Raw genomic sequence first — 20137 nt, 5'->3', positions numbered from 1 at the left:
ATATACATCTTGCAAATTGCAGGGATACCAGGTCCTATTGGGTAACACAGTTCACCTTTCAGCATAATCAGTTCCTGTTCAAACTGGGCCATACTGAAAGGCAGATGTTTGTAATTTAGACACATCCCAAGGTCTGCACTTCAAAGGCAGTCACAGAAATAAAAGCATGGCTCATATGTGTTAAAAATCCATGAATCTTGTCTAAAACTGTAACTGTATTTCTTCCAAATACCTTCACAGTTCTTCAAAATCTGTGATTCAATGAAACTCTAAAAATAATGGGCCCTACTAATACTGCATTCTAGAAAATTAAGACAATCCATTTTTCCCTCCTTTAAAAAAAATCAGGTAGTGAGAATTGAAACTAGCTGCATCGTTCCCTTAAATCAAATAATGAATACCCTTGGGTTAGAAATTCTCTAATTTAAAAGATACACAATTGACTTTTAAACTGATATCTGTATCTCAATGCTTAGCACATGAACAAAAATTTTTGTTGAATTATCAATACTGTTCTAATGTGTGAATTCACTGTATAAATCTTAACTATTTCAAAATAAACTTGCACAACTACCATTCTGTTCAATCACTGTTTTCATTTGTATACCACCTTATAGCTTAAACTACTTGAAAAGAATGAAGCTTCTCATCACAAATCAGCCATAAAGATGAGTTCATAAATTTGGGGTATGACTTTAGATTGCTGAAATATGCATGTCCAATCTCAAGATCTCTGATAGTTACAAAACATTTTGATTTTTCTATTACACCTCTGATTTTATTACAAATTTTTCTTGATTGCTTTTCTTTATATTGAATGTCTTTTTCAGAATCTGGTTGTATGTTGTAGCTTTTGACTTTTTCCCACAACACTCAGAATTGCAGAATATTGGAACTGGCAAGGAGGCAGGGATGGAAATAATGCTGCTTTTATAGATGAGGAAACTAAGAAAACAAGTTGCCTTTGCTTAGTAGGTGTTTCTCTAAAATGTTTTATAAAGTCTTATTGATATTTTTATTGAAATGTTTATTTAAAAACCACTAATTGTTTAAGATATTATAAATTCCAATATCTCTAACTGCAAAATTTCTGGCAAAAAAGCTATTGTGGTTCTTTGTTTGTTTGTTTTCTTCTTCAGTTAAGCATGAGGATTTCAAAGCTGGATTGCCTGGATTTAGACAGCAACTTTACCATTTATTAGCACTGTTATCGCAAGGAAATTAGCTCTTTCCTTTGTCTCAGGAGAGGTTATATAGGTTAATATACAAAAATCACAACAGTGTCTGCTGCTGCTGCTAAGTCGCTTCAGTTGTGTCTGACTCTGTGCGACCCCATAGACGGCAGCCCACCAGGCTCCCCCGTCCCTGGAATTCTACCACATAGTAAATACTCAAAAGTATAAGCTGCTATTTTTTTAATACCTTGTAGTAATTTTAATAACTATTATATACTCTACATTATGAAGTTTCTAATTTCATTTCCAAAATGGTGTATTAAGACATTAGATAAACAATCTGGAGAAAAAGGTTTCACCCGGAATTCTGAGATAAAATGAGTTGTCCAATGTTAAATGACTATTTTTTTTTAAAAAGGTAGAGATAGGAAGTAGGTCTACATACTTCAACGTCAGGGCTATTTCCATGTCTCTTTGTAGCTTTATATGACATCACTAAGGAATATAAAATAGATAAATGCTATAAAGCTTAATACATTATGAAAACATAAGTAGTCCACAAGAGTGTAGCTGCTTAGCAATGAAGTAGTTAATCTGATATTCTAAATAGCAAAACTGTCCTTCAAAAACTAAAGATTAGACAGACACACACAGTATAGTTTGTGTTTACTGATATCTGACTTGAACAAAGAACAAAGACAATTAAGCCACATGAATAACAACAAATAACTCAATGTATTTTCCAAAATTCTTAAAAAGAAAGTTCCTTGGCACAACCATACTTTCCAACAACCCACTTTAATGTTTTCACAATTTACTATATCAGAAATGACCTCAGGGTCAGGCATTTGTCCGTTAATGACCAGTTGGGCTAATGGCCTTCAGCTTTGCCTTGGGCACACAAGTCCTCCAGTAGGTCATTAGCTGCCAGAAAAGGGCTCTTCCCAATCACTATTGCTAAATAAATAAAATTTGCTTCTGGGTTAAGGCCCTGTAAGCCAACTTGGGCTTAGAGTGAATTTTTTCGTTGAGTATTTACAACTCAGAAGAAAATGATGGAAATGCTAAAACCAAAGTTATATCACTATAATTAATGAAAAGTAGTCGCATGGATCCTTTTGGATGCTCTTAAATTTTCTTTTGCTTATGGTATCCAAATTCAGTATTAATATAGCAGGCACCAGATTACAACTGTAATACATTTAAAATTTTTATCTATAAGTAAATTTTTTGGAGCTCATACTACATTTTCCCAAAATATAAGGTTATAAATGATGGCTCGGTTTCCAGGGCAACCCACAAAAGCTTATTTAGTCCATAATATTAGAAATACCTTATACCTGTAACCAAAAAGTAGAAAACCACAATCTTCCAATACCTGCAACTAAACAAATAGAAAAACAAAACTAAATATGAAATATTCAAAAATGATCTTTAAATGTTAATATTTACAAGGAAATTTGGTTCAATAAGAGAATAAGGATAGATACACTGGTTCTTTCCTATGCCTATTTCATTTCTATTATAATTTTCCTTTTATATACCAAGTTTTAATTCTTCAACTCCAAGTAAGCTTTGTTGGTTTATCTTTCCTCTTGAAAAAAGTAAAGAGAAGGCAAAAAGGTGATAACAATTTTTCTGAAATACCAGGTAAAAGGAAAATGAAAAACTGAAGGAAAACAATTAAAGAGGATGTGTATACATTCTGGAGACTACCTACGGTGAAATGAACTGAGTAATGCATGGTGCTAAGTCACTTCAGTCGTGTCCAACTCTGCAACCCCATAGACGGCAGCCCACCAGGCTCCCCCGTCCCTGGGATTCTCCAGGCAAGAACACTGGAGTGGGTTGCCGTTTCCTTCTCCAGTGCATGAAAGTGAAAGGTGAAAGTGAAGTCACTCAGTCATGTCCACTCTTAGCGACCCCATGGACTGCAGCCTACCAGGCCCCTCTGTCCATAGGATTTTCCAGGCAAGAGTACTGGAGTGGGGTGCCATTGCGAAAGGGGCACCAAGAAAGGATGGGTGGAAAAGAGTCTTGTCATCAGTATTTTACTTGTGGAAATTACTGAATTAATTGTTTTCATCCTCTGTAGTTTGACACCCAGCATTAATATTCTTTTCTTCATATAACCCACTCACATGTAGATTTTCATGACTAGAATAAATATGCACAGAACCTAAGGGGGGTGTCATACATCGTAATGATAAAGGAAACTATCTTCATATCACTTAGAGAAGTCAGAATGCTATTATAAAATCACAATTTCAAAATTCTCAGAATAATTTTCCAGTTTTTTTATCATATGATGCTAACATAGCCAAGTATTAAACAGACACTATATTTATATTCTGAATCTGCTTCCTTGCATTTAAAATAAAAGTAATACATGTTTGAGATGTGTACTAGAAATAAGAAGACAAAATATTATGCTCTTTTAAAATTTATTATCTCATTAAAACCTTGAACTTTACCCTTCTGGTGCCACAAAAACAATGAAATGAAATGTCTTTTGGGGGTAGGCAAAATGGATACTTCTCTGAATTGTCTATGTCAGAAACCTGAAGACGAGAAAAAAGAGCAAGAGAAGCACTTCTTCCATATGCTTGGCATTTAAAGAGACTTATTTTTTTTAAAGCCTGTTTTCTACGAAAATACGCCCTCTGAAATGGGTAGAGTTGAACCATGGTTGGCCATGAGAGAGAAATATACTGACTATGGCAATCTTATTGTACACTCCAGCAATCTCAATTTTTGTAATTCCCTTTACCCACTTTCTAGAATTAATATTAATTAAATCTATTTTTTTCCCCACCAATTTCACTGGCGTAAGTTGCTCTTTCTCCAAAGTCAGAGAGAGGAAAGAAAAGGATTTTGCGGCTTGAGTTATTCAGTATTCTAATTTGGCCTTTCTATTGATTTTACTCAAGGGGCTTCCTGAGTCCAGAGTTTACAAAGTACTGGGAAGATAAACAGCTGATTCCTTCCTCTTCATCCTCAGCCACGTGACCCTGGTCTGTAAAGACACAAGGTCACAATAATCGCTATTTTAAATGAATATGACAAAGAAAAACTTAAATTTCATATGACATAGCATGATTTTAGGTTTCACTTTTCAATATGCATTTGTAAGTAAAATTAATATAACAGATAAGAAAAACATCAAATAACCAATAGCAGCTGCTTTATTAAAATATATAGATGGTACAAAAGGAGATTTACATGCATAAATTGAGCATATTTATACAACTAAATTTCTTTCTTGTAAACAACATATTTATGCCTTTAGGAAAACAAAGTTAACATAAGGAAATACATCAGCTATGTAAGAAGTACATCTGTGCCACTGGTTATTTAGAAATATAAATCACTAATGCTTAATAGAATGGTTCCCAGGAGTGATATCACGATGATGTTCCAAGGTGCTTAGACAAGACCCAGGCTAACTCTCAGATGTGTAAGGATAGGTCTATTAAATGAAAATCACTACAAAGGTTAAAAATAATAATATGGTGAATTAACTTTTTTAAATACTAGGGTTATCACTATATAAAATAAAACACTCTTTTTTTTTTTTTAAGATGACAAGTAGTAATGTGCACTGTCTTATTTACACTGTGGCTTAATCCTAAAATACAAATCTAGTCCACAAATAAATACAGGGAACCAGGGAAAAACTGTAACGGTCAGCCAGATTTCTAAATTATAGTGCTTTTCCATGTCATGATTTTCTCCCAATTATCTAGCATGTCTTGTTGATAGCCTGATGCTCAAACATTAAAATTTTAGATTCTGGCATGACCCCATCATTTCAGCACTCAGTGATGTTTTACATGAACACAATATAGAGCAATTTATTTCAACGGAGTCAGAGAATTTATGGCTTAGAAAGAGGCATTCTGAGGTCTCTTAGTCCAGGGTCTTTATATAGTGAAGTACTAAAATAAAAAGTTGTCCTTAGGTTCCATAACTGAAAAATGAATGAAAATTCAAGCATTAATTTTAAAATTCACTACTGAATTCAAAATCTTGTTAATTCACACTTATGTGACTCTAGCTATAATAGTAAGACAATTACCAGAGGATTAATATACCAATTTCTATACTTAGAGATATTTAAAAATCTAAGTGTTACCTAAGGCAATTACCTTGAAGACCCCTAATATCTTCAGGGAAAAGCCAAAGGGAGAATAATTGACTTTGCTAATTTTACCCTTGGCAATTATAAAAGAGCTCTGAATTTCATATGACTGCAGAACACTTCATCTAATGGTCTGCCCCAGGAGAAGTTCAACATACAACACAGGAATTCAGACAAGAATTCAGTAGCAAAAGAAAGTGGGATGTTGGTAGAATGAGTAAGTTATAAAAAATTAAAAGTTGCTACAAATATGTTAACTTTAATTACCAAGTTAAATATATACTCTCAAAGAAAAAGCAGGCTGTTACTGTGAAAAAACAGAATACTATATACAGCATTTCTGTGTTATGTTCTGCCCGTCCCCTTATTGCTGAGGTCTCTGTTTATGTTGCTAACGCTGACAAATTTTCTTTCTTATGAAAGAAAGTTAAAATGTCAAACAGACATCTAACTTTGCTAAGACATTATCATATGTAGAGATCTTATTTATCACCACCCTTTCCTCCCCTCGGACTCCTCTTTTAATAGTAATATACTGAAGCTTCTGGGAACTCATTTAATAAAATTAGTCCTCTTCTGAGATAAAACTTTACTTTCCTTAAAAAAAAATTCCAAGAGGAATACCACCATGTATTTAAATGAAAGGAACCAGTTCTGAATATAGGAGATTTCTTTTATCAAAGGATTTTCTCTGAAAGAGCACTTTAGTTACCCATTACAATTTACTCAGTTTAAAACAATATTCACATGATTTGGAAATCATCCATTATGATTAAAATACGGCTACAGAAAGCCTTGATTTGTAGATCAATTATGGCCCCTGGACATGGTACTCAAGGTCTTTCACAAAAAGTGAGCCAGTGAAGCATCTTTTGAAAGTGACCTTGTAGAACCTTCAAATGACTCTTTGAAGAACAATGTGCAAAAGATCTGTTTTGGATGAACAGGGGGGATGCATACAATAAAGGCTTCAATTTAACACAACTCTCAAATTCCGAAAAAGACATACCACGGCTTAAAAAGGAAAAGAAAAAACCTCCTCATCAGGCAAAGGATGATAAAATGCAAATCTAAAGGTGCAAACCTGTGCAGAGATCATGAAGGTACAGGACTTGATGGGAAGGGAATGCTTGACCATTCTTATTTCAAGGAGAAGCTTCAGGCTGAACTGTTGCTTGGATATGCTAAGCTTTTTTTTTTTTTTTTTTTGTAAATCAAGTAGTGCTACTGAAATCCGGTGCCTAATGGAGCAGATGGTGGAGGTCTTAGACTCTGGAACATTTATAGTGATGCTTCTGAATGCAAAGCACCAAGAATGGATTTCACAGGCTATGAATCTGATTTGATTTTGATGAGAACAGAGCCTCCATTTTCTCTGAACTTGAACCACACTGAAAGAAAGAATGTGTGAATGATACAAGCTAGCTAAGAAAAGGAACATTTTAAATATTATTTCCATAAAGTGAAGTGGCTAAAGCAAGTGATCACTTGCTTGTGTCATTGTAGTATGTTAATAATACTTGTACATAATACCACCATCTTAACCTTATATAAAAGGTTAATGAAAGTGAAAGTTGCTCACTCATGTCCAACTCTGTGACCCCATGGACAGCAGCCCACCAGGATCCTCTTTCCATGGGATTTTTCCAGGCAAGGATACTGGTGTGGTTTGCCATTTCCTTCTCCAGAGTATCTTCCTGACCCAGGGATCAAACCAGGGTCTCCTGCATTGCAGGTGTTCTTTGCCAACTGAACTACCAGGGAAGCCCAATCTTAGATAAGACTCCACCAGGAGCCCTAGTGGCCCAGTAGTTACGAATCAGCCTTGCAGTACAAGGGACATCAGTTTGATCCTTGGTCCAGGGAGACCCCACATGCCGCAGAGCAGTTAAGCCCCTGTGCCACAGCTACTAGGCCAGAACTGGATACAGCCCGTGAGCTGTGGAAACTGAAGTCCTCACACCTAGAGCCTGTGCTCTGCAACAGGAGGAGCCACTGCAGGGAGAAGCCGGTGCACTGCAACAGAGAGCAGCCCCAGCTCGTCACAACTAGAGAAACCCACGTGCAGCAACAAAGAACCCCCACTGCCAAAAAATAAATAGATGAAACTTAAAAAAGAAAAAGACTTCATTAGAATAGCTTAAAGTGAGTTAAAACTGATGATCGGAGCAAACAGATATAAATTTGTCCCATGACATGTCTTCCTCTCAGGTATGCAGGTCTAAACCATGAGAGGTCAGTGTGTGTAGTTAGTCACGTGCAGCTCCAGGCAGCCAGAAACCATACCGGATCCGCATTTTCTGAGGCTTCCTCCTTCTCCAAGATGCAAAGTTCAACAGAGACCATGGCAGGTATGGTGAAGAGGGAAAATGCAGAGAGTGGCTCCCAAGTAAACTGAGATTATTTATAATTTCATTTTATATGGCCAATTAATTTCTTTCTTTAGCTTCCTATTCAGATGAACATAAACTACATACTAAAGGCACCATACTATGTTCTCCCTAAAACCAGCAGGTCTGTCTATGAAACTATACGTTAAAGAAAAAGTGTGAAGGGAAGGTAGGGCAGAATGCTATTTGTCTCCCAATATCTGTTCTCTGTATCTTCTAAATTTTTGGCTGGGCACATGGCAAAAGTTTGTATACAAAAGTCTGTATATCCTAGTTTCTCTGACAGCTAGGTGTGACTGTATCATTAAATTTTAGCCAACAGAATGTACACAGAAGGATTTCAAATAACTTCTTTAAAGCGGTATGACACTATAAAATTTATCATCCAAACTGGGCCGTGTAAAAGGGAGTAATAAAATAAAACTTTGTACTTTTTGAAACTTTTGTAGAATTGCAATTAATGAAAACAAAGTTTCCATTGTAATTTTTCCCTACAGAAGGAAAGAAGGAATTGAACAAAATAAATGGTAAGAAATCAACTGCTCTACAAGATTAAAATGTGCCATTCTGTACTTGTGATTTGGATTATCTCACCTTGCAGGAAAACTCCTTTGGTGGGGTGTGTGTGTGTGTGTGTGTGTGTGTGTGTTAGTCACTCAGTTGTGTCTGACTCTTTGCGACCCCATGGACTGTAGCCTGCCATGCTCCTCTCTCCAGCCAAGAATACTGGAGTAGGTTGCCATTCCCTTCTCCAGAGAATGATCCCAACCCAAAGATCAAACTCAGGTCTCCTGCATTGCAGGCAGATTCTTTACCATCTGAGCCACCAGGGAAGCATCTGATGAAACTTGTACTAACTAATAATTGATTTTATTATATTGGGGGACTTGTTAACTAGTTCTATTCAAAAACTACTTTCAAAAAATATACAAATTTTCAAACAAAATAAAAATAACATACATTCATGAATATTAAAATAAAATAAAAAGAACTTTTTATATTGATTATATGAATACTAAAAAATAGTAGACTCACCATTCTTGGTACATATCCATATACTTTTTTTCTTAGCCCTATCTGTCTCTAATATAGTGTCACTTGGATTTTTCTGAAGGATGTGTTTTTAAAAACATGGCATTTAAAAATAAAACCTCCAACAATATTCTCACAGCTGTACTCTGTAATTAATTAATTTGAAATTATTGACATTTTAAAGGATTCTTATTGGTAGATGACAATACCATCATTGATGGTATTGGTAGATGACTGGAATATGATAATTAGTGGATTTAATTGAGAAAGATGCTCTTTCTACAGGTTCTGAGTTACTTGGTTAAGTTCAGAGCAAATTTGCTAAGTGGAAGAGATATTCAATTCTAATTTTCTTTTCATATTGAAAATTGTTAACTATTCCACCCCAGATATTTTCAAGGTACTGTATCTTTGCTTCCTTCAGAGTACCTTTCTTTGACAAATATTTTTATAAGACAAAACTTGTCAAATAAACTGACTATGATTCTTTTGAATGTTTTGCCAAAATTAGATGCAGCAAAATCTATATTTTCTCAATTTCATTTCATTCATATATGTGTATAATTTATTCAAAATAGGAGCACCACCAAAAGATTCTTTCTGCAAGGTGAGATATTCCAAATCACAGGTACAGAACTGCATGCTTTAATCTTGTAATGTTTATTCTTTGCATTTGAGTTCTTATCATTTATTTTGTTCAATTCCTTCTTTCTTTCTGTAGGAAAAAGTTCCAGTGGAAACTTTGTTTTCATTAATTGAAATTCTACAAAAGTTTCATTGGGTACTTCATTTGTTGAACACTTGATTTCAGATTTTCAATTGATTTTGAACAAAATGTCAACAAAACTATGATGACCATTTACAACAAAGTTCAATACCATCCTTGGACATAAAGATTTCTAAAATCTGACTAACGACAGGCAACAAAGAGAGAAGGCATATATTTCTTTGAAATATGTGGTGCTGAAGTATAGTTTTATACTCAATATCAGCTATATCCCCCAAATCTTACAGTCCTGAGATCTGACTATAAAGATATTTGTTAGTTTTGGTAACAATAGCTTTTATTTTAATTAGTAGAATGTTGGTACTTGTTTTGATGCAAATATGAACTATGAGTATGCCTCAATTAGCTCCAACTACTCTGTAAGTTTCTCAACATAGTTAAGATGGTCACTTTTATCACAACACTGTGGTGTGTTTTGCTTAAATTTATACTTGTTTTATTATTATGAACTAACAATTTTCTTTCATGTTCAACTTTTAAACTGAATTTCTAGTCTCACTCAAAATGGCTTTACCTTTGATAGACTATACTTCCAAAAGTTTTACCTTGATTTCATGAATGGACTGAAAAAGAAAACATTTTTAGAATTAACAAAAATGATTTAATTACTTGAAGTACCTGACAACACTCAGCTGAAACTGGAATTATTTAACTATTTGCAAAAGTCTTCTATCACTGGAGTCAACAAACTTAAAGCTACTGCTTTTGGTCAAAAATGAATGAAATTAATTTAGAGCAATAGTAATTTATCTCAACAAAAATTAGGCATTACAGAGTTGTATGTATATATACTTTCTTCAGCCATATGTGTTAAACCTTCATGTTTAGGAAGTCTCCCTAAAGTAACTACTAATTTTAGTAGTAACTACTACTAATCTTGACAGTTTTTCAGCAGATTTGACTCTTCTCTTTTTCATGTGGTCAGTGACCCAACTATGGCCTCCACAGTGAACAGCAAACGTCAAGGAACATTTTATGCAAGTTATACTTTCCTTACTAAATTAACTTTTCCAAGAAATTGGGTGATACACCAAACAGCCAGCTGGGGCAGCAGTGTCAAATACTTCTATCACCTGAGACAGGAAGGAGCTTTAACTGTCTCTAGACATTCAGTGTACTTTGTATTAACAACCGTCCTATATTCTGTCCTTGATTGGGGTATCTGAAAGCGCTGGGGAAAGAGAAGAGTTATTGCTGATTTTCTTTCAGATTTAATAATACCTTAACATGAGAATTTCCCCTACAGTACATGGGTCTCACCTATTATTGGCCTATGTGAGACAAAAAAAAATCGAGGCAGAGGCTGGGAGTAGAAAGCAGGGCTCTACCAATCCATCCATGATGGTTTATTCTAACGTAATTATAAGTAACCATTCTCTGTTAAAAATAAAAATCTAGGACAAATGCTAAGTCAGAGGGGATTCTGGGACAGCAGACTTACACTGAGGCTGTACTTGGGTGTCCAGGATGTGTATTTACTTGATCTTCAATGGAGGAGATCTGCCCTTTTCTGCCCTTCCTTCTCCTTCCCTCCTATTGACTGGAGTGAAGACATAATGGCAACTATCTTGGGCCACAAAGTGGTAAGATAGGAATGGCAGAGCAATAAGATAAGAGGAGCCTGGGTTCCTGACTTTAGAATCACCACACCAATCTTGGGCTGCCTAGTCCCAGATAGTAATAATATGTTTAAAAAAAGAGAGAGAGAGAGAAATAAATTCTTATCTTGTTTTGGTCACTGTTATTTTATAGTCACACCAAATCCTAACTGATAAATAAGGACTACATCTACAGTCTTTCCAGAAAGCAGCTTGACAATATGCATCGAGAATACTAAAACTAAACCCTCTGAACCACTTCTAGGCACTTACCTTAAAGAAATAATCTGAAATGAAGAGAAACTGATGTGTAAAAATGTTTAATGCAAATCTATTTATAAGAGTAGAGAATTAGAAGCAACTTAAATGTCCCCAAATAAGGAATCTGGTAAATAAACAACACTACATCAAAATAACTGACTACTGTGCAACCATTAGGAAGCTTATGAAAAATGTTAATGATATGGGAAAATGCTCATGTCATATAATCAATGGGAGAAAAAGGTAGGATTAAAGAAACTTTACATATGTTAAGTTTTCACTTATGCTACTCCCAAATCCACACATCCAAAGGTATGAATAAACAAATACAGACTGGAAGGAAATATATGAAAACAGTAACCTACAGTAATAATCTCTGGATAGTGAGATGATAGGTAATATTTATGACATCATCTTTATCCTGAGTATTTAACACTACCCTATAATTAACAAATAATTCCATTACCAGAAAAAAAAAAACCCAACAATTGGAAATTAATTTCAAAACTCTTTCCTAGCATTTACCAGTTTTAACTGGTATTGATATTGCCATCATCATCATTATCCTTATCACAATTTTACTGAGCATCTATGTGTGTGGAGTTGGGGCAGCAGGGTGTCCAGACCTCTGTGTCTCCTGTAGTCAACAAAGAGCCACCCAAAGGCTGTTCAGATAAAAACAAACCCGGCCCAGTTTTACCTTGGTGTTCTGTAGCAGAGCGAGTCCATTGCAGGCATTTGCTAGAAGAAAGTCTCCACTTAGGATAGCTATTTTATTTCCAAATTGCATATCTTTCAGTGGCCCATCAGAAGATTGCAATTCATTTAAATTTACTATCCCACGATGTACTAGGAGAGCAGTATGTATAAGTTCTGTGATCTCTGCCAAACTTCTTTGACTAAAACAGAAAGGTAAGATTTGTCTGAGTGTAAAGAATACCATCTTATCAGTATTGTCAGATTTGAACAACAAAATACTTCATAGATTAGTGTCTCTTTTTTCAGGTTATTCCTTTTTAATGAAGTCTTTTTTCTATTGAGATATTTGGGCTCCAAAATCACTGCAGATGGTGACTGCTGCCATGAAATTAAAAGACACTTACTCCTTGGAAGGAAAGTTATGACCAACCTAGATAGCATATTCAAAGGCAGAGATATTACTTTGCCAACTAAGGTCCATCTAGTCAAGGCTATGGTTTTTCCTGTGGTCATGTATGGATGTGAGAGTTGGACTGTGAAGAAGGCTGAGCGCCAAAGAATTGACGCCTTTGAACTGTGGTGTCGGAGAAGACTCTTGAGAGTCCCTTGGACTGCAAGGAGATCCAACCAGTCCATTCTGAAGGAGATCAACCCTGGGATTTCTTTGGAAGGAATGATGCTAAAGCTGAAACTCCAGTACTTTGGCCACCTCATGAGAAGAGTTGACTCATTGGAAAAAACTCTGATGCTGGGAGGGATTGGGGGCAGGAGGAGAAGGGGACGACCAAGGATGAGGTGGCTGGATGGCATCACCGACTCGATGGACGTGAGTCTGAGTGAACTCCGGGAGTTGGTGATGGACAGGGAGGCCTGGTGTGCTGCGATTCATGGGGTCGCAAAGAGTTGGACACGAGTGAGCGACTAAACCGAACTGAACATTATATGTTTCAGGTGTACAATATAATGATTCAGTATTTGTACACACAGCTGACTCTTGAACAGCACAGAACTATGTGAGTCCTTTTATGGGGATTTTTTCAATAAACACGTAGGTAGTACACAATCTGAGGTTGGCTGAACTGCAGATGTGGAACCACAGATAGAGAGGACAGACTATGGGCCTTGGACATCCATGGATTTTGATATCTGAAGTGAGTCTGGGAACCAATCCTGTGGACACCAAGGGAGGACTGTATTGTGAAATGATCACTGCAGTAAGCCTAATTAAATCTGTCATCATACATAGTCACAGTTTTCTTCCCTGTGATGAGAACTTTTAAGATCTACTCTCTTAGCAATTTTCAAACACACAATACAGTATTATTGACCACAGTCACCATTTACACACTATATCCCCAGTACATCATATCTTCATGTTTTTATTTTTTTCTTGATAATATGTAACTGTTGCTGCTGCATCGCTTCAGTCATGTCTGACTCTGTGTGACCCCATAGACAGCAGCCCACCAGGCTCCCCTGTCCCTGGGATTCTCCAGGCAAGAACACTGGAGTGGGTTGCCATTTCCTTCTCCAATGCACAAAAGTGAAAAGTGAAAGTGAAGTCGCTCAGTCGTGTCCAACTCTTTGCGACCCTATGGACTACAGCCTACCAGGCTCCTCCATCCATGGGATTTTCCAGGCAAAGCTTGTTAACTTTTGACCACCTTCACCCATTTTTTTTCTCCCTCCCTTGGCTCATCCCCATCCTCCCCCCCAACCTTTGGCAACCACCAATCCGTTTTATGAGTTCAGCTTTTGGTTTTGCTTTGTTTTTTATATTTCATAAATAAGTGAGGTCATATAGTATTTGTCTTTGACTTATTTCACTTAGCATTTTGAAGTTTTGTGAAATTTTGTTTTCTTTTTAAGGTTTCAAATGTACTTTATTTCTTCAATCATGCCATATTTTAATGGGTACACAGTGCTTTTACTTATTTGGCATCAACTATGAGTTCGTTTTGAGGCAATTCAGTATTATACCAGCTAGATAATTACTGATTTAGCTGGTACAATACTGCCAGTAGGGGACAGGGTCCACAGTATTCTAATCTGTGCTGCTGCATATACCCATATAGTAACACAAAGTGACCCCACTAGTGTTACCATATTTGCGTTGGAAACCAGGTATACATTTCTGGTGTCTCTATCTTAGCTGAATGCATCAAACTCAGGGAAACATCATGAAGCTGAAGAGAGAACTATGGCAACTGCAGCTGAGGGTTTGGTGTAACTTTGTATCAGCACCCTTGCAAAGAGACTTGAATGAAGTTTTTATTAGAGACTTTTCCACTGAGTTATTTGGGAGCTGTAAGTGGATCCTGACACCTTCCTTCTCTCTACCGTTCCCTATTCTCTATCCCACGAGTCTCCAGGATTCCCCCGAGAGAAGATGACCAATAACAGCCACCCCCAACCGTTCCATTCAGATACTTTGTTTTCAGTATAACTTCAGGATTTCTAAGAATCCTTACTAGTATCTTATAAAATTCCAATTTAGGTGGAAATAGAATTTGTGCCAGTCATTAGGCCAAGCACTTTTACACATGATCACTTTTAATCTTAAATACAAGGCTGTGGGATTTACAGAGATGAACAGATGTGGTCCCTTCCTTCAAGGACCTTATCTTTCAGAATAAGAACCACGATATATACCTATAGTAGTAATTAAAATAAAGACGACCCTTGAGGAACTTATAGTATAGGACTGTATCAGATGGCATTTCAGATGTTTGTTTTCTTGTTTATACTTTTCTATAGTTTGTACATTTTCTAAAATGACAAAAGAATTACTTTATAATCATTAGAAAATCAACAATTACTAAAAATTTTAAACCTCAAAGCCACCCTATGAAGGTACTATTAATCTCTTATTTCACAACTGAGAAAATTGTTACATATAGTGTAATGACTTGCCCAAAGGCACACAGTAAGCAATACAGAGCTGGAAACACATTGAAATCTGTTACAAATGACCCCATGTGAACCATACTTCTTCATTTCCAGGCCCCTGTGTAGTCCCCTCCACACTAACTTTGGACTTCACCCTATGACTTACTTTGGCCAAAAAGATATTAGCAGAAGTGACATAGGCAAGGCCTGGTAAGTGTTTATGCATTAAGGCTTGTCAATGCGGTCACATGAATGATCCCAGAATGGTAAGAAATAAAATGGTTGTTTCAAGTCACTAAAATTTAGGATAGTTTGCTACACAGCAATAGGTATCTGACACAGAAACTGTACATCTAGGAGTGGGTGTTGTGTCAACAAAAGCCTAAAACATATGTCAACGGCTTTGAGTCTAAATGTTTGGGGCTAGAGGTAAAGGCTGAATAAATGGCAAACTCTCAGCAGAATCTGGAAAGGCAGTGAGGAAACTTATTGGAGGACAGAGCAAGGACATATGGTATTATAAGGGAGTGAAACAACATGCAAAACTTGCCTGTGGTAACTTGAAAGATAGAAAATATATCTAAATAAAATCTTAAAAAGTAGGTTGTGAAAGTAGAGAGATCAGAAGAAACTATAACAAAGGCCCAAGGGACATGTAACAAAAGGATCTGACCTAAAGGTCAAATTTAAGGATCTGACCTAGAATAACAGCCTTAGAAAAGGAGACAAATATATATGAAACAATCAAATAATAAAAGACTCTTCTCCAAAAACAATATACTACTAGTTTGACAACTATAAATTATATAAAGATGCAATAAAGTAAAGGAACCAAACAATTTGGCATCTACAAAGAAAAAGCATGTTTCTAATTTATTTCTTTGCTTAAAAAAAGTAAAAGAATATGTAAAAATGTTCCAGTGTACATAGTGTACCTGAATACAAATGGGAGAAGTAGGAAAAGAGGAACCAGTGCGTTAAACAGCTTCTGAAAAGAGTAAATTCATGGTTTAGATGAAAACCTCCCTACATCCCAAAGAAAATCACTGAGGATGGAGGCTTAAGGACTATTGAGAAGTTAACAGAAAACTTTTTTTTTAAGGGAGCTAACATGTAAAACTGTCCTTTAAAAGAATAACTAAAAGAAATGAATAAAAGTGTATTTTATTGGTACCCTGCAAATGTATTCTAGTTTACAAAAACGTCCACTGCTACACTTCACAAAAATTAGCACAATGAGATTATGAGCAAGTATAAACCTCAAGAAGGGTTAAGCACTGGATAAATCTCTCATGCAGTTCGGCTTATGAAAGAAAGCAACAACCAGGCAAGTCAAAGTTGTAGGTGTTTTGAATTACCCTAAGGATGAAAATGAATTACTGGGAGCTTTAAATAAAGACATCCATAATCATGAAGCTCCATTCATTAAACAAATGGCAATCTAAAAGCCTCATGGCCAGAAACAACAAAAACAGTGGTAATAATGAAAGTGAAAACCATAATTTGTACAGTACCCACCATTCACAAAGAACTTTTACTTACTTTATCTACTTGTGATTCTAATTACAGCATGTGTGGGGAGTTTAAATACCTAGTTGGAACATTCAGTTTATGAAAGACAAAGCTGGAACTCAGAGCCTCATGGTCATAGTGTCCAATGATGGTTTAAAATGTTTATTTACCTGATGAATAGTAAATGGGGGAGGGGGCAGAGTTACAACGCTACCAAGATTGATACATGCTCACCACAGACTTGTCCAATTTTCATCTTTCGTTCTAAGCACTACAGAAGCAAACTTTTCTGGGAGAAAGTATGACTAGACTTGACTCTCTGTTACAGTAGCTGGAGAAAGTAATCAAGTTGTTTCAAAAATCATTTGGTTATACCAAAATAAGTGATTTAGCTCAATCAGAGGGAGGTAACAATTCTCTCTCTGCTTATAACAGTTTGTGGGCAGGTCTTAAAACTCCCAGGTCATTAGTCTTCTCATCTCTGAAAGGAGGGGAACTGGAGAAAGTCTCTTCTAGTTCTAAGATTCAGGGATTTCTGTCCTAAATTTAATATTCAGTCCTAAAATTCTAAGATTTGGAAATTTAAAAAACTACTTAGACTGGTAGTTTAATAGTTATGTGTGTGCCTTGTTGCTCAGTCATGTCTAACTTTTTGGGACCCCATAGACTGTAGACCACCAGGCTCCTCTGCCCATGGAGATTTCCAGGCAAGAATAATGATGGAATGAGGTGCCATTTCCTACTCAAGGGGATCTTCCCAACCCAGGGATCAAACCCACATCTCTTGCATCTACTACATTGCCAGGCAGAGTCTTTAGCACTAGTGTCACCTGGGAGCCCAGTTAACACTGAAAAAGGACAAAATTATTGTGATGATTACTACCTACTTTCTAAAGAAACAGAAATGAACTGATTGGTCATCTTGAAATCTGTCCACTCTAGTACTGTGCTCACAACCTCTAAGATTTTATCATTAGAAAAACAACTTCAGGCCACATTATACAACTTTTAATTTAGTGCTACAGCATTGACAGTATGAAAGAATCTGGGACTTTTTCCTTTTCTTATTTTTCTTATTCCTAGTTTAGCCACTGAAAGTAATCTAGTAAACTTTCAGTGTACTGGATTTTTAAAAGTATCTTATATAAAAGTATTCATACAATTTTATGCACATATATTTTAGTACTCAGGTATTTTTTCATGCTAAATCTTGATTGGATAAAAGTCATAAGTGAATACTGCTTATGTTAAGTAATCAGAGTAAGGAAGTAATTACTACATTGAATGTAACCCTGAGGATTAACCAATATTTTTACAAGAACTTTCACCAAATTACTTTCTTTCAATTACATGTTAAACAACTTAATCTGCTTTGATTCATATTCTTCCAACATTTCTCCAAATTGCTTAGCATCCTAAGCTTTGGATATAAGAGGACAGACATTGCTAGTTACCTATTTCCTCTCTCCTTCCTCACTACTAACATACCTGTGGCTGTATTTGGAGAGACAAAGTACTCATTTAAAAAACTCACCTCCCCCAAATCCCTTGAGGCTAGAGGTGATCCTGTAGCACAGTTTGGCCAACGAATGTAAGTAGAAGGCCACTAGGTGAGTCTCTGAGAAATCTACTGAGTTTCTAATATAAGGGAATAGATTCAGAGGGCATGCGCCTTTGGCATTTTGAGCTTACCCCTTCCTCCTGTTTGGAATATGGCTCAGCTGCTTGGGGGCACCATAGCAACTTTAAGCATCTCAAGAGAGCCCGCAACCTAAGGATGGTAAAGCAAGAAGAAATGAGAAGCCTGGACCTCTGGTGATGTCTTAGGGCTACTCTAGCTCTGATGTACCTATCTTTACACTTCTTGATATCTGAGATAAATAAATACCACTTTCCTTTAAGCTACTGTTTGTTGGACTCAAACTCCTAAAAGATACAGTCAATAAAAACATCACAAAAATATGTTTATATTTCTGCACTCTGATTTTGTTTACCTAATATTATCTCTTGGAGATATTTTAATGTTATTTACAAATAAAATGTCCTTGCTCTGTTTAACATCTCTTCAGAGGTCCATTGTATAGATGTGCCATACTTTTGCTGCTATAGGGTGAATGAGAAATAAATTTTTGTTTAAGGAATTTTTAAGAATCAGTCCATGCACCACTTTTGGGAAGTCTTTCCTCACTTCCCCAAGGTTAACTCTTTCTGCACTTGAAAGCCTTTGAACATAACTCAGTCATTTGTTGTACTATGCTGTAATTATTACTTGAGCCATCTTTCTTCCTGCCACCTCTCTTTCTCCCAACACTATAAATGATACTATCCTATTTCCCTAGGCTGCCTATAAATACCTTTTAAATTAATAGTTCTTTACTTAGTAATCAATTTTATAAAGGTAGAGGGAACAGCCATCACTCTTGAGTTTCAAAAGATAAGGAATGATGTAAACTAAAAAGTCAGATTTACAGACTCAGAGTTGGAAGTGACCCCAGAGGTCAATTAAGCTTAATTAGTCCCTTCCAGGGATGAGTAATAAATTATACAGGAGTCAAGTCTGCTGATGAACAGTTTTATCAGAAATTGTTCCTAATATTAACTTGCATGCTAAGATGCTTTAGTCATGTCCAACTCTTTGGGACCCTTTGGACTATAGCCCGCCAGGCTCCTCTGTCCATGGAATTCTCCAGGCAATAATACTGGAGTGGGTAGCCATTCCCTTCTCCAGGGGATCTTCCTGACCCAGGGCTCGAACCCAAGTCTCCTGCATTGCAGGCACATTTTTACCATCTGAGCCACAAAGCCAGTTTGGAAATAGTAACTTGAAATCTCTAAAAATGTTTTACACATTTAAGTTTGTGTTAAAGTAACAGAAGAGTCACTAGTGTTTCATCACTCAGGCAAAGGAGATAAAAGACAATACAGTCTCCTTTCTTATTCTATTTTTTCATTTTTCTTCCTCTTCCTTGCTTTTCTTTTTGAGAGGTCTACGATATAGTAAATAAAAAATATTTCCCCTTAGAAATAACAGATGTTTACCCTTTGCCATTTTCAGCAATTTTAAGATGTATTTCTTGAAAAAACTTTATTTGTGGATTTTCAAATATAACAAAAGTTGAAAATATAGCATAAAGAACCTCTGTGACCCTAATTTTGTTTTAGTTGCACCTTTCACTCTCCTTCCAGATTATTTTGAAGCAAATGTCAGGTTATCATGTCATTCCGTCTGAAGATACTTCAAATATCCTATTTTTAAAAATGCCTAACAGTGGAAGTGGCTCCCACTTACTAAATTACTTTGAGCCAATTAATTACGGTATGCTGAGCAACTTTGTATAAACTTGCAAGCATAATAATAGTTCGATTAACAGATTAATAAATAAAATAATGTAAAATTCACAAAAGCTCCCCTGAGGTAAGCACTATCTCTACAGCTTCCTTCAGAAGGAAGCTGGGTGGGCAGAGTAAGTAACTTGCTCAAGTCTACCTAGGAGGTAAACTGCAGACCTGGAGCTCAAGGCCAGGGCTCTCTGATTCCAAAGCCCCAAACACAAAATATACAAAATTCCAGGTTCTTCTGAAAGTTTAAAATGGTAGGCAAGAGTCACTTATTTAAAGTCATATTGGAGCCCTAAAAGATTTTTAAGTTGGAA

General features: G+C 36.1%; 1 protein-coding gene across 1 annotated transcript in view; it reads right to left on the bottom strand.

Moving 5' to 3' along the window:
• The window catches only part of PDSS2 (decaprenyl diphosphate synthase subunit 2), a 276849-nt gene that overhangs the window by 101222 nt on the left and 155490 nt on the right, over nt 1–20137 (bottom strand). The window contains exon 3 of the mRNA XM_069598233.1: nt 12085–12283. Within this exon, the coding sequence (XP_069454334.1) occupies nt 12085–12283 (199 nt within the window). The remainder of the gene's footprint in view (nt 1–12084; nt 12284–20137) is intronic.

This window comes from Ovis canadensis, chromosome 8, assembly GCF_042477335.2.
Source record: "Ovis canadensis isolate MfBH-ARS-UI-01 breed Bighorn chromosome 8, ARS-UI_OviCan_v2, whole genome shotgun sequence".
Lineage (NCBI taxonomy): Eukaryota > Metazoa > Chordata > Mammalia > Artiodactyla > Bovidae > Ovis > Ovis canadensis.
The sequence above is the reverse complement of the archived record's forward strand: the minus strand, read 5'-3'. Positions and strand labels throughout refer to the sequence as shown.